Source organism: Danio rerio, chromosome 7 (assembly GCF_052040795.2).
Source record: "Danio rerio strain M-AB ecotype USA chromosome 7, GRCz13ab, whole genome shotgun sequence".
NCBI lineage: Eukaryota > Metazoa > Chordata > Actinopteri > Cypriniformes > Danionidae > Danio > Danio rerio.
In genome coordinates, this window is record NC_141027.1 from 21,436,915 (window position 1) to 21,452,663 (window position 15,749).

The following is a 15,749-nucleotide window of genomic DNA, read 5'->3' on the forward strand; positions in this document are numbered from 1 at the left end:
AAGGCAAATCGGACTGCTACAAAAACATTTGGTCTAATTGTTTCCTGAGGGGTGAGAATTATTGTGTGCACTTGCTGAAATGCCCACATTGAATGAGCAGTTGTTTTTCCAGACGGCCATTTATATTCTCTGAGGTCATATTTGCACCTTTGACCTGCGAATGTTTAATGAGTTCAAGTCTGGACAATCATTTTTCTTCTCTTTTGTTTCTCTTTTTTTTTTCAAACTTACCGAGAGTTCACCCAGAGAAGGTTTGATATCATTAGGCACTTTTCCAGTGCACGGTACAACGTGCTTTGATTTAGAACATCTCACTTTTGCAGGCTTTTTCACTGCACTTTATTCAGTACCAAGTATCTGGTACTTTTAGTACCACCTCAGATGAGGCTACTATCAAGCCTTACCATAACCAAAAATTGGTCAGAGTAAATCGCCAATACCAGCGACACTACCGGTGTCAATGGGTTTGCGACATCAGACCCCAAACCAGCTATATTTAAATAGTCATCAGCAGCCGCCGCTCAAAGCACCATTCCACCTGTAGCATCTATTGCCTCTGTGTTGTGGGTTAGTTTTTGGCATGCATTTGTTTATGTTGCATTTACAATGATGTTTAATGGCAGTGGAAATGGCGCAGCTATAGCCATAATCCCACCCACCCACCTACTTTAAGCCGTACTAAACTGTAGTGGAAATGCAAACCGAGTTCAGCAAAACCAAACCGAAGTAGGCAGCTATTTACTCACCAAAAATTTTTGTCAGGTTTACTGTATATTTTACAGCTTGTAACATTATATTTCATTAAGTGATGTAATGTTAATTTAGCAATCTAGTTGTACCAAATTCTGCATTTTACCTTAACTCCTAACCAGGGCTTGACATTAATACCCGCCAGCCCACCCAAATGTGGGTAGATTTCAGCTGTGGTGGGTTAGGCAGCCCTCCCACTAGCCACTTTGGCTGGTTAAAAATAATTTTTAAATTGCTAGTGCTGGCTATAGAATAACTGTTTTCGGAGCAAAAGATAGCAGGTAAATACCAAATGAGATGATCAGGCGCTCAGTGAGACACAGGACACAGATTATCTATTGTGACAGACTATTGTGCTTATGTTTAGATACATTAGGATATTTTTTTATGTAAATTGTTTTAGGAATATTTTTGTTGGATAAAAAGTGTATGTACACAGCTATATTTAGCTTACTTTAACACATTAGTTAAAATTTGTGGCAAGGAATTTATTGATTTGGTGTGGCCAGAGAAGAAACTTGGCAAATCTTTAGTGTCGAGCCCGAAAAGTCATGTGAAATAAACTATTCATAAAAATAAAATGAGGTGAGGGGGCTTGTAGAAACAACACAAAATCTAAATCAAGTAATTTTAGCTTGCCAAATTCAAAATTATGGATGTAAATTATAATTTGCCAACAACAAAATTGTGGCTAGTGAAATGGTGAGTGGCTAGTAACGTTGTAAAACAATTCAATTCAATTCAGCTTTATTTGTATAGTGCTTTTACAATGTAGATTGTGTCAAAGCAGCTTCACATAAATGGTCATAGTAACTGGAACAGTGTAGTTCAGTTTTTAGTGTTTAAGTTCAGTTCAGTTCAGTTTAGCTCAGTTCAGTGTAATTTAAAATCATTACTGAGAGTTCAAACACTGAAGAGCAAATTCATCGATGCGTTACTCAACCAATCCTGAACCATGCGAGCCAGTGGGGACAGTGGAGAGGGAAAAAAAACTTCACCTGATAGGAGAGTGAAGAAAAAAAACCTTAAGAGAACCAGACTCAGTTCGGCACGACCATTTGAATTTCTCCGCTGGCCAAAAGTCTTGTGCAGAGCTTCAGTCACCGCGGTGGAGGCTGGAAGATGGCCTCAGCGAAGACTCGTCTGTCACTGGAGCGTCGCTGGAATCAGACTCATGTTCTCCACTCCCCCATGACCATCAGCGCAGCAGCAGCTCAGGATATGGAAACCTTGGGATCATCTTGGCGCTGGTCTTGGATCCAATCAGTGACTCTGCATAATCTGAGGACCTCGGGATGAGTATCCCCAGGTGAAAATAGAGAATAAAGAGAATAATTAGCGTAGCTGCTGTTCATAGTGTATATAAGCTAGATGCAGAAGCCTGTGTGGAACCGCTAGGTGATGCATTGAGTGTATGCTTTACTAAACAGATAGGTCTTTAATCTAGTTTTGAACTGGGAGAGTGTGTCTGAGCCTAGGACTTTATCAGGAAGGCTATTCCAGAGTGTAGGAGCCATGAAAGAGAAGGCTCGACCTCCTTTACTCGATTTTGCTATTCTAGGTACTACCAGAAGCCCTGAGTTTTGAGATCTTAAAGAGCGAGTTGGATTGTAGCGAGAAAGAAGGTTGGTTAGATAAACAGGAGCTAGATTATTTAGAGCTTTATAGGTGAGAAGTAATATTTTAAATTCAATATGAAACTTAACAGGCAGCCAGCGTAAGGAGGATAAAATTGGGGTTATATGATCATATTTTCTAGACCTGGTAAGAACTCTGGCTGCTGCATTTTGTACTAATTGAAGTTTGTTAATAGAGGATGCTGGGCAGCCAGCAAATAGAGCATTACAGTAATCCAGCCTAGAATTCATAACAGCATGGACTAGCTTTTTTGCATCTGAGATGGATAGCATATTTCGTAATTTAGCGATATTTCTCAGATGAAAGAAGGCAGTTTTTGTGACATGGGATATATGGTTTTCAAAAGTTAGATTGCTGTCTAATATGACACCCAGATCTTTTATAGTAAAGCTAAAGCTAACTTTGTATCCCTCTAATTGTAGATTGAGTTGCGAGATCTGCTGTGTACAAGATTTTGGCCCTATAAGTAATAATTCTGTTTTGTTGGAGTTTAAGAGAAGAAAATTGTTGGTCATCCAGTCTTTAATGTCTTTGATACACTTAGTTAGTTTAGACAGTTGAGATGTCTCGTCAGGTTTAGTTGAAATATATAATTGAGTATCATCTGCATAGCAGTGAAAGCTGATCCCATGTCTTCTAATAATGTCTCCCAGAGGTAGCATGTAAATTGTAAACAGTAAAGGGCCTAAAACTGATCCTTAAGGCACCCAATATTTTACTGGGCTGACTTGTGAAGGCTGTCCATTAATATTCACAAACTTGTAACGGTCAGTTAAGTATGACTTAAACCATTGTAGAGCCTGTCCCTGGACACCTGTAGACTTTAAGCGATTTATGAGGATAGCCACAGTGGCTGGTGATCAAAAAAGTTAATGCCAAGCCCTTCTAACTATACCATAATAAAAGAAAGTTGCACAGTAGAAAGGCGCAGGATTAATGAAAATCATTTAATAAAAAATAAAACCTTTCATCTATAAACAACCTTGTGTATTTTGAAAATGCTTAATGCATATCGATTAATACATTTTAGGAAATTTCCTTTCTTTTTTAGCATACTAGTACTGTGTCCTTTGGCTTAATCCCTTATTTATCAGGGGTTGCCACAGTGAAATGAACCGCCAACAATTCCAGCATATGTTTAACCCAGCGTATGCCCTTCCAGCCACAACCCAGTACTGGGATAGTGAATTCACAGTGTTAAAATTGGCATCATTAAATATTACACTTTTAGTTTTAAACCATTAACACCTCTTCACTCTATCTAGTAATATAAAGTAACTTGTATGTTTTAACCGTAAAATTTACTGTATTAAAAATTGACATACATTGTACAGTTTGCTGCATCGTAAAAACAAAAAACAAAACAAAAAAAAATCAGGTACTATTTTATTTACTATTAATATCTTGATTAACAAATTGTCTGGAGTAAAAAAAATACAGTAAAAAAAATTATATTCATAAAATAATAAATTCAAATCTTCATAATGCTTTATTTAGTCTTTCACAGAAGAAAAAGAGTTATACATGTTTGGTATTGCTTAAGGGTGAGTTAGAGTAAATAAATAAACATCAAATGACATATCCGGAGACCTTATTTTAGACTGTCAGAAGCATACTCCTGTTCAGACACAACACTGTAATTCTTTATGCACTCTTACCCAGGCCGAATGCCTGTTCAGTTCAGTTCAGTCAAGTGAGCACTCTGCACCTTGTCAAATACACAACTGTCTGAACTGAAAAGATCTATTGTGTTAGGTCAGTGCTTGTGCAACGAAAATGGCTCAGGTTATGCTGTAATGATTTTTGTAGTGAAAGAAAATTCTCGTTTCGCTAGTTTATATGCGTTTTTTTCAGCTGGAAAATTGAATTTCTATTTGCATGAGTGAAAGATTCCACTGACTGATATAGGCCTCTCTGTGGAGATTTTCATGTTGTTATTGTTTTTCCATGAAATAACGTTGCCATTTTTCTCATGGTGGTTCCACCGTGCCATGAATGCACTGTACATTTAAATCACCCGCTAAGCTCCATTAATACTCACTGACTTGGATCTTGTACCTGGTTCACAGATTTGGCCCACATTCTTATAAGACTGATGGGGGATCAACTTCCCCTGACCAAATTTAAAAAACAAAACATTTTAGAAGTAATTGAGGAAACTGTTCTAAAATCAGTGAAACTGTGATTTCTATCAACACTCAGATACAAATACATCTAAATGATCTGTAAAGTCCACCCAGCTCTCTGTTGTCATTGGCTGTGTGCAGTAGCGTGCTAGCAGTGCTGTGTTTAATGAAGGTGAAATGGGCCCTAGTATTTGCAGACTTTTGAGGGTTTCTCTCCCTCCAAGACATAAAATAACACAAGAAACCTGATTATTTCAGCAGGGAAGCATTTTATTGTGCTTGCAGTGAGGAAGGAGAGAAAGAGCAGAGGTAGAGAGAAAATACATGGAGCAGAAGTTGCTTTCTTGATTCGGTTTCCAGTCAGAGGTTTCCAGCTAATAATTTTCAATCAAAAGCATTTGAGTCACGATGTGTGTGTGTGTTTGTTTGTGTATGTATTTGTATGTGTGCGTCACATCCACCTTTCCTTGTCTCTCCCTCAGGGTTTCAGCATTTCTTTTATTTGCTTTTGGTTTGTTTTCCCCCCGTCCTATTTCTCTGAGCTGGTAAAGCCTACATTGGCTTTAATATCATTTTCCAATCAGCCAGCGCTAGAGGCCATAGAGTTCGGACTCTGGTTTGCTGTTTTGTTTCAAAGCAAGAGAAAAAAAAGCATGGGTAAAGAAAGAGTTCATGTACTGTACTAGGGCCATAACCACCATAGACATTGAGGGGGACAAGTTCCCGCCATTAATAAGAAATTGCTATGCTCTGCCCCACTTTATCTGACATTCTTGTACTGCTCTGCTGCACTCTGTTATGCAGCGCTCTATTGTTAGGACCTACAAAAAATCTAAAAGTTACATGTTTTATGCCGGTCTGACTTAATGTCTAAATGAAAGTTGTGATTGAGGTGGCTAATCCAATTCAAGTAATCACTGTTAATGGGTTACAGAAGCAAAGTAAAAAAAATCCAGCACAACTTGTCAGTTTAACCCTCTGTGGTTTGAGGAGGTTTTGGGGCACTTGAGAGGTTTTCATATTTCTTAATGTTTGTGCCTTTCTTACACTCCTATGATAATGCCTAAAGTCTGATGACTCTGTATTCTGTAATATGTAAGCAGCACAAAAAGTATTTGTAAATTAATATTTTTTGTGGAAACTCATTCACATTAAACAATATATGGATTAATGTTTGTGAGACACTTTTTTATTTGGAGGCTATACTGTATGAAATGGAGCATTTTCTATATTTTCATGCACCTATTTTTATGCACATTTTGGATATGCACTTAATAACCAGTTGATGGAAACACCAAGATGGGCATAAAAACATATGCGCATAAAAAAGTAGGATAAACTTTTTATTCGATAAGAAAAGATGTGCATAAACTGCGATGGAAACACTTTTGCCGAACAAATTCCAGTATGTGCATTAAAGTCATGGGATTTGTTAAAAAGAGGTCATGTGATGATAAAAATGTGTGTGAGAGGACTGAGCACCCTGTAAAATATCTGAAATGTTGTTTTGGTCATTCTGAAATGCCATGACCATTTTAGTAGTAGTGTTATCATATTATTAATAACCTGAAGAAACAAGAGCGTTTGTGCTCTGCGTCTGACGCCTTCAAACGCCACCGCACGTTCATTTCATGTCAGGATTGCCTTCTGAGGCGCAAGTCATTTATTAAATAAAGAAAGATTGACGCAGCTTCTCCTACCGCAGCAAATTCTGTTTTAATTCTGATATTTGGCACCAGATAATTAGGAAGTGACAATTTTGTTCGATTTGACTCGTTGTATGGAAACGCTGCTTTATTTGCTCGTCTTTTATGCGATAATGCAGTTTTGTTCCTAAAGTTAATTCGCATTTTTGGATGGAAGCATAGCTAGTGTCATGAATACTGTTGCTGATTCTCACCTTGAGAAAACGATGACCCTAATATGTCTATCATTGTGGAATGTGACTGATGGAGGTATACTAAATAAGATGAAGTAGTAGAGAACTGGTTTCTTTGTTAATTTACAACATAGTCCATGCTGAACATTTGTGCCATTTCTCAACACTGTAGACTCAACAGATTCTGCTTGCCATTTTAGCTTGTTTTAATATCAACTAAAGAAGAAAGTTTCCAGACAGCAGTACTCAGATTCAGCATATGCTAATGTAGATTTTTTTTTTTTTTTTTTTTTTTTTTGTGATCTTTGGCAATTGCCAGTTAACAGTTACAGTCATTTTACTTGATGGCCCTCTTTGAAACACCTCTTAGGCAGTATGCTTGACATTTTCTCCCAAAAATGACAGCGACCTCTTTGTTTACAAGTTTGTGTGCATTCAAGTAGTTGCTGTCATGTAATGTGTGTTTGGCAGGACAGACTGTACCTTGCATTTGTTTTATACAGATTACAAAAGCAGAAAACATTTGTTTCCAAGTGTGGTTAGATAGTTTCAAGATAGATTTCAAGCTTTGTGTAAATATATTTCTCACGCCTGTGAAGCAAGTATTCGATGAGATTTCAGTGCATTTGCTTACGCCAGAGGGTTTATAACAACTATAGAAACTGACGTTAACACGTACATCTTGTCTGATTGCCACCCCCAGAGAATTGTCAGTCTAAAGCAGGGGTTCTCAAACTCAGTCCTGAAGGGCCAGTGTCCTGCAACGTTCCATACAATCAGACACACTCGGGGTAGCTAATCAAGCTCTTACTAGGCTTTCTAGAAACATTCTTGCAGGTGTGTTGAGGCAAGTTGGAGCTAAATCTGCAGGACACCACCCCTCTAGAACCCATCTACTTTGAGAACTCCTGGTATGCAGTGATTTATGATTGGTTATTTACTTTAGAGAGCACGACTTAATTCGCCATATAGACCATTTTACATTTCCCCAAACTATACAAGTGACATGTCTTTCTGTAGTCATTGCTAATAGAAATACTGCCCAGTTTATGTGTTTTCTAAAATGTTTATTGTCACACATTACATGAAAAAAAATGGTGTATTATAAGTATAAGTTTGATGTGTCAAATGACCCTCTTCCTATTGAAAAAACTAAAGTTGGATCCATGATGGCCGACTTCAATGTGGTCACCATGGTCACCACCCATCTTAAAAAAAGTGTTCTCTCACATATACTAATGCGCCACAAACAGATGTTAATATCACCAACCACTCCCATTTTATTAGGTGTATCCATATGAATGGCCCACCCTGTAGTATAAGTAATGGAAATTTGAATGAAATGTGGACATACTTCGTCATACCAGTGTTGTCACTTCCTTTAACAAATCCTCCTCTACAGCCTCATGGGATACTAAAGTAACCTTGGATGTACACTTTAAAAGTAGTTAGTCATCCTGGTACTTTTCATCAACTGTTTTTCAATTGCTGTTTAATAGGGATATACAGTATGCGATTTCATATGTGAGGCAATGTCAAATGAATGAAGCCTTTATAATAATAATTCTTAATGTGCTGGATTTCCGAGACTGATGTAGTCATTGTTATTGCATACATGAGATTCACAGCTCTATAAGCTGTCTGCTTCCCACTGTCTGTTCCCTGATATTAAACACCATCTGTCGGGTTTCCTACAGCTCAGTGCCTGTCATCTATTCTTACCTCCTACGTCCACCTAACCCTACTTTCAGCTCCCCAAAGAAAAATGACACCTCATTTTTTCCCCCGGCACCAAAGTTAAGACACGCTTCTCTGCTGATTTTCAAGAGCTTCTGTGACAGAAATGGAAGAAACGTCTTTGATTGAACAAGGCCTCAGAAATCTCTTGAGACGCAGGCGTTGGGATATGTGTTGTCTTCATTTACAGAAGGTTCTTTTTTTTCTCTCTGTAAAGAGAGGAATGAAAAAAATATATTATGAACTCATAAGCTGTTTAATTCTGTGGCTCTCTTAACCTTTTGCTTAAATGAGAATTTTGAATCATTTACATATCAATTTAATTTCCTCTTGTTTTGTGCCTCGTTCATTAAAACAGGAATTTGCCTGGCACTGTAATCAGGGTGTAGTACACATTATTGCAGAATAGTGCAGGCACACAAAAGTACACACATGCTCACACACACACACACACACACACACACACACACACACACACACACACACACACACACACACACACACACACACACACACACACACAAACACACACACACACTTTTTCTCTCTCATTTTTTCCACATACACACAGATATACACATGTGCTTTTTATTTTATTTTTATTTTTTACTCTGCTTTCTCTCTCTCTCTCGCTCTGTCTCTCTCTCACATACACACACACACACTAATTTCAGTGCTGTATGGGGGTTCTCAAACTAAAATGAATGGGAATCTGTCGTTTCACATCCTCCACAATATACATCATCTGCAATAATTACACTTTCTTCTGCTCTTTTCCTTTTTGCCCTCTTTGTTACCTTTTTTTTTTGCTCGTTTCTATACAGAGACCTCTGTTTTTGCAAGGCGTAAAGGTCTGAGTGACATCAAGCACAAAAGCCAGGGTTTTTACACAAGCAAATCCTGTCTGATTTGTAGAAAGTCTGTACTCAGGGTTAATCTACACCTGAATGCAGAGCACATTACGGCACACACCTGTCTGTGCTTGCTTTAGTACAGTCAATGCGGCTCTCTCATCAAACATTCATGTGCAAATCCTCAGTTATGAAACCGAACATCCTGACATGGACTACAGACACAAAGACATATTCATGCAGGGATCACTTGGTCTTTCTTTTATTTAACAGTAGTTTTTTTTAATATAATTTTTTTTTTTTTTGCAGATAAGCAATGAGATCATCCGTCTGTGCTGTCGAGAGATCTCGCTGAACAGGATCTTCCAGGGTTACGCGGTCTCTAGCAAACAGATTCTGAATGACTGTATTCAGTGCTGCCTGGCCTGGAAAGAGCTGTACCTGCACACCTCACAGCTCCACCACAAGTACTGTAGTCCTCAATCTTCATTTCTCTCTCTCTCTCTTTCTCCCCCCCCCCCCCCCCCCCCCCCAACCCCCCCTCTATCTTTTGAGTTCTGTTTTGATCCTTACAGCACAGGAACTTAATACCGCTGTGTGATTGCACTGTATTACGGCAGCAGCCATCCACTTTATACGGCATAACTCCGGTTAGTGGTGACATATGGAGTGCTGTATCATTTCAAAAATAATTAAGCAGATTTATCTCTGCAAACACTCTGTTGGGTGCCACACTGTTCCATATCAGCATTGCCAGTACTGCGCACCACTGTTAGTACTAGTATTACTGCAACTGCTAAACCTGGAATTATCTTTGCAGCTGTCATTTATTTTTTTTACAGTTACTGCTAACAATATCTTTACATTTATCTCTGCTGCAATATTTTTCTAAACATGGATATTAATAATTGTTTTCTTTAAAGGTCCTGTGCAATTAAAATTATGTTTTTACACTACCTCATGACGCCTTTTGGGAACAACAAATAATAACTTGGCTTTTTAGTCGACTAGTTTATCATTTGGTATCAGAAGTAACTTATGCGAATGACAAAGGCCTCTAAATTACGCTTATTTTACTAAAATAAAATATTATTATGCCTTGGTTTTGAATTATTTATTAGGACAGTAAGGTCTGACTTTGCTTAGACAAGTCCAAGTTTTAGGAACAACAAATAATGACCTCTAGTTGATCACTTAAAAGGAATAATGTGCAGTATAGTATATAAAGTCAAGGTGCAGTGGAAAAAGATTAAAAATTGAGTATGACTCTTATGAGCTTGGACTATTCATCTCTGCAATGACTCAAATAACTTATTAATAAAGTGATCTGGAATGGAAAAAAAAGTGTTCTTGCAGGACTCCCAGAGTTTATCAAGATTCTTTGGATTCACCTTCAATGCCCTCTTAATCTTCCCCCAAGCATGCTCAGATGTTCATGTCTTGTGACTGGGCTGGCCAATCCTGGAGCTCCTTGACCTTATTTGCTTTCAAGAACTTTGATGTGGAGGCTGAAGTATGAGAAGTGCTATCCTGCTGAAGAAGTTGCTCTCTGCTGTGTTTTGTAATGTAATGGGCAGCACAAATGTCTTGATACTTGTTGATGTTGCCATCCACTCAGCAGATCTCTCATGACAGCCCCCATACTGAATGTAACCCCAAACCACGATTTTTTCCTTCACCAAACTTGTCGGATTTTTGTGAGAATCTTGGGTCCATGCGGGTTCCAGTTGGTCTGCTTCAGTAAAACAAAAAGTAAACTTTCAACATCCAAGATGTCAAATTTTACTGACTCTACTTCAAAAGTAAAACTTACAAGTGTGGCACAAATCCATAACCTAGCTTGTATAGCTGAAAGAATGCTGCTCTGTTACGTGTATATTACGTGACAGAGCTTACCTATTCCCTCTTCTCTATCTAGAAGAATACACAGATACGATGTCCACACTCCAGTTCTCAAAAGGGTTTGAAACAAAAATGTTTCAGTATTACAATGCAAACAAAGCACACCAACAAAAGTTAATCAAACAGTGGTAGATCAAAGCAAAATGGGAAGAAACACACGCACAAAACAATAGTCAAACACAGCTCAAGTTCACACGAAATGCCAGCTATCCTGAACTGATGCTGCGTTTTTACTTATATAGTGTCCCACCGCCCTGGAGCTCAACGATTGGGGCTTTTCTCAATTGCGTCATCGCACATCAGTCTGTGTCCCAAATGATTGACATCCAACACAGCCAACCCGTGTATCTTAAAATCACAAAACCAAAACAACAGTCCCCAAACTGTATAACGTCATATAGACGTAACAATGTATTTCAAAATGCAATGCACACATTTGTAAGGTAATTCATGTGCACAAAATGTCAAATTATACAATATTTGCATATAGTAGTTGAGCAACTAATACGATTAATATTCACAAAATATGATTGACAAATGCACAACCACATTTAAATCAACAACATGTGAAATCTGTTACATTTATTTGATTCAAATGCAGGAAAACTATATAATATCTATATTATTTTCTATATACATATATTTTAAAATACAATGAGTGTATATATTGTATATGTTCACAGCAATGGGGAAAAAATAAGAAACCAAATGAAAAATTCTGTTGCATTTTATAGTTATAGTTAACTTGAGTAAAACACAATTTTTATTTTATTCTGTAAACTGCAGATAACATTTCTTTCGAATTTAAAATAAAAATCATGTAATTCAGAGCATTTTGTGCATAAAATAAATGTTTTTAAAACAACCGCATCTTCAGCACGTATAAGGAGGATTGTGCATAGAACGGAAAGGGTTGTAATGAAGCATGTTTGGCTCTAGACATAAATAATAAAGTATATTGCAGCAAAAAATCATTTCCATAAACGACCCTGAGTGCATGTGTGGTGTGTACCGCTGCATTGTTTTGACATGCTGCGCACTCTAAACTGTAGAAACAGTAAAATGGTGTTATGTTGTCAGTATATCTTGCAGTATAGTTGGAAACAAGACCATGACAATGTCTAGAACCAGACCATGATCCGCTAGTTGACGAACGGTATGCATGTATTAGAGTAACAGATAGTTGTTAAAGCTATCAAAATGTAAATATATTGGGGTAGAAATAGTATCACATCACTACTTCTTTGTACCCTTATACTGTAATACAGCTGTCTTTGATATGACACTACTGCTAATACAAACTGTTGCAGAGGTTTGCTTTGCTAATGCCATTTGCTACTTTAGCATTGTTAATATAATTTTCCTTATATTATCCTTGATAATATGTTGCTGCCACAGTTACGAAAAGAGCAACCACAGCCTTTGTTCTAGCAGTACTTTGGCTTCTTTCACATTCAGCTAAATGTTTCTGACTCAGCGGCACTCAGATAGAATTCATTTTTCAGTGCCTGGTCTACCTCTCTCTATACACAGGCTAATACAGAGCACACTTTAAGACTATATTATTTACTGCCCATCCTGCTCTCTATCTTTCAGCTTTATGGTTCTTCCTTTCCCTGTTATTTCCACCATCACTGGCTTCGCTAACCCACCCAGCCATCTCAGCTTCTCCACACAATACCTGCGCTCGCTCCCTCTTTCGTAATGGAAATGATACCGGTGCTAAATGAGAGTGCCAGGGCCGTGCAGTGATTGCAGCCCTCCTGCCAAAAAGAACAGCATTTTACGGTGCGATGACAGAGTTTCTTCTTCAAAGTGATGGCAACTTACCGCCAAATGACAGAGCCTGAACGCGGCAGCATCCATTTGAAAGGAGCTCTCTCAGAGTCATCTCCTGGAGTTTTTATTGCACTTAGGTTTAGGTTGCCGTTGCTTCTTTATGTATGGTGAAATTTTGCAATACTGTTTCATCACGTCACAGCCGAACTCGCTGTCTGCTTCATAGCTTCCTGCCATAAACTATGGCATAACTAGTATGGCTGTGATTTTGAAAGATGTTAACAGTGTGTCAAATGCTGTATTGTTGAAGTTGAATGCAACAGATGCAGTGGGAGGGTTGCTCTGTTGTGCAGGAGAAACATTTATTTCCTAAGCTAGTCTTCCCTACAGGATAAAGCCATTCAGTCATGGCTTTTAAAACAGCAAGAGGCTCCAGAGGTATTTCATGGAAAATAATGTGCGGTCAGGCAAACACGGCACAGTGTTCTTAGCGGGTTACACCCTAAGGTCTTTCGCTTTCACCCCCAACCCTGCCGTTTTTTGGGATTGTGTCAGATTTGTAGTGTTGTGGGCCTGCTGGTTGTTTATGACTGTTGGCTTCATTTGTTGTGATAAAAGTAGAGAGTTTGTTTAGCCCTGCAGGCACTGAGATCTCCAATCTTTCTTTGAGTAGCTGACCCTTTGCTTCAAATTACAACCAGTATTCAGACAAGACAAGGAACACACTGTTCCACCTCTTTACTGTACAAAAAGTCTTACTGTAGATACAGTAAATCATGCTGAAATACAACCAGAAAAAAATTTAAATAATTTTCTTTTAGCGATGTACTATTTTAAAGTTAAAATTGTGCATCATACATACGTTTATTGGGGCAGCTGTTGCAAAAGAATGGGTCACTATACCTGGTCACATATCATGACTTTCCTTTCCTAAAATAAGCATAAATTGTAAAATCCTATTTCTTTCATGGATAATTATAGTATTGCTCATTTGGACTTGACTTTTTTTAGATTATCACAGATTTTTAGTGCTCATTCGATAATAGATTTTATCAATGGCTTTAAATAGGTTGGACCAAACTACTGGACCAAACTGACCAATAACCAGTTAATCTTTTACAGTAGGTTTATATAATCATGACACTCCAAGTAAATCAGTACTTAGTTATATTACAAAAAGGTTGTGTTGTATGTAATGTTTTTGTTTTTTCTAATACTCTTGATGACCATCTAATCAAAGCAACAAAATATTTGCTGCCTGTCCACAAAAAAAAAAGTCACTAGCATTAGCAAATACTGTAGGTAAGAGCCTTCCATAGCACATTTACTATACATGGATGGTTGTTTTATCTATAACCATTTGTTTAACCCTAATTGATCCAGAGAGTAGTTTCTCTGCTGTACAAGAACAATCCAGTGCATTATTAAAAACTGAAATGATAGTGGGGAAATATCATCTTTAAGGAAAAAATGTGCTCAGCAAAAAGAAAGCAGATTCTAGAAAGATCAGGATCAACAATCACTTAATCATCTGTTGAAAATAAATCATTAAATAACAGTGGAATTAATGTCTATATTTAATTGGGGAAGTAGGAACATTTCCATGTGCACAATGTAAAGGGAACTTAGCGTATTATGAATAAACAGCTTAAAAAACACCTTAAGAACCTTAAGAAAACCCACTATGTTCAGGGTGTCTGCGGGTCTTAAAAAATATTAAAAGTTGATAAATAAATTATGAGAAAATTAAGGCCCTTAAAGGGTATTAAAAAATCATAAATTTTGTTTAAGCATTGTCCAAAGTGTTTGACTCCAAAAAAGGGTAAATATATTTATTTTCTCTCCTAATATTAACAACGGTGTGCTCAATCCACACAATTGGATCGGGCCGGGGCATGTCCAGCCCAGTCACGTAATTTCCAACTAACACGGGAAGGTGGTGTGACGAATATAAAAAAACCATAAAGTGAAACAGAGGACACAATGGGAAAATGTAAGTTTGTGTACTGCTGGTTGGAGAAAGACGAGTTTCGCTGAAAACAACTCCGTAATTTATTCTTTTAAGCTTTCTTTCTTCCGATAGTATCTGAATTCTGTTGCAGGGTTGTACTCCATTGATTTATTTAACTTTAACTGTTAATTAATAACTATTTATTAAGTTTAAGGTTTGATACTGATTAGAACTTGAAGTGGCGATGAGGTCTTAAAATATTCTGAGAAGGTCTTTAAAAAGTCTTAAAAAGGTATTGAAATAACCTTAATAATTCCTGCATATACTCTGATATTATAGTATATATGAAAACACTTTTTTCATAGAGTCCAGATTGAGAATATTTGGGATGGGCTAGAGATGATTTTACAAAGCTAAAACTCCCAACTTCAATACAAGATCTTGGCAAATAATGAATGCAACTCTGGGTAGAAATATATGCTGTGACTTGACAGAAGTATACAGAAATGATGCTACAGGGAAGGCTTTCAGCAATCAAAGTTAAAGGTGGTCCAGCGAATGATTACAGTGCATGACTCTGGCCAGTTTATGTTTGGACCAGTTTTAGTTTGACAATAAAATAGTACTGAAATCAAATCTTTTTTTTTTTTCTGAGGGGGTTAAACTGTATGTCAGACTGATGAACACAGTATCTTGTTTTCTCAAATCAATAACTTTAAATTCTTTTGACTTATTTTAAAAAATTTGCTGGCTAACATGTGACGAACTGAATATAAACTAAGGCCCAATCCTAATTACCCTTTAGGATTGGGCTAGATACCCCGACGAATGAAGATTTTTCAGGACCGCACTTGAAACCAAAGGTTATGAAAATTTCCCAGAATAAACCAGTCACAATGGAAGTAAGGATATCCACAAATTTGTATTTTTTTTGTCATTATTATGAATTTTTACAACAAACAAGCACATGTTTTAATACATTCATAATGGCATTCATGTTTTACCATTATTAAAAAATTGCTAAAATAAAAACGCTTAATTACGCTATCTATAATCCCTTATAATAACTCCTGTGTAGCTATCCCACAACATTCTGACGCTCGATGACACTTGAATACCCTGTCAGGAAAGATTAG

General features: G+C 37.3%; 2 protein-coding genes across 3 annotated transcripts in view; one reads left to right on the top strand and one right to left on the bottom strand.

Moving 5' to 3' along the window:
- The window catches only part of LOC147843097 (uncharacterized), a 552,330-nt gene that overhangs the window by 400,137 nt on the left and 136,444 nt on the right, over positions 1-15,749 (bottom strand). The window lies entirely within an intron of this gene.
- dnah2 (dynein, axonemal, heavy chain 2) overlaps positions 1-15,749 on the top strand; it is a 304,998-nt gene that overhangs the window by 27,590 nt on the left and 261,659 nt on the right. For both annotated transcript variants that reach the window (XR_015495540.1, XM_087260907.1), the window contains exon 9: positions 9,291-9,448. Coding sequence is in view for 1 of the 2 variants with exons in the window: in XM_087260907.1 (XP_087117033.1) it covers positions 9,291-9,448 (158 nt within the window). In the remaining variant the exon portion in view is untranslated. The remainder of the gene's footprint in view (positions 1-9,290; positions 9,449-15,749) is intronic.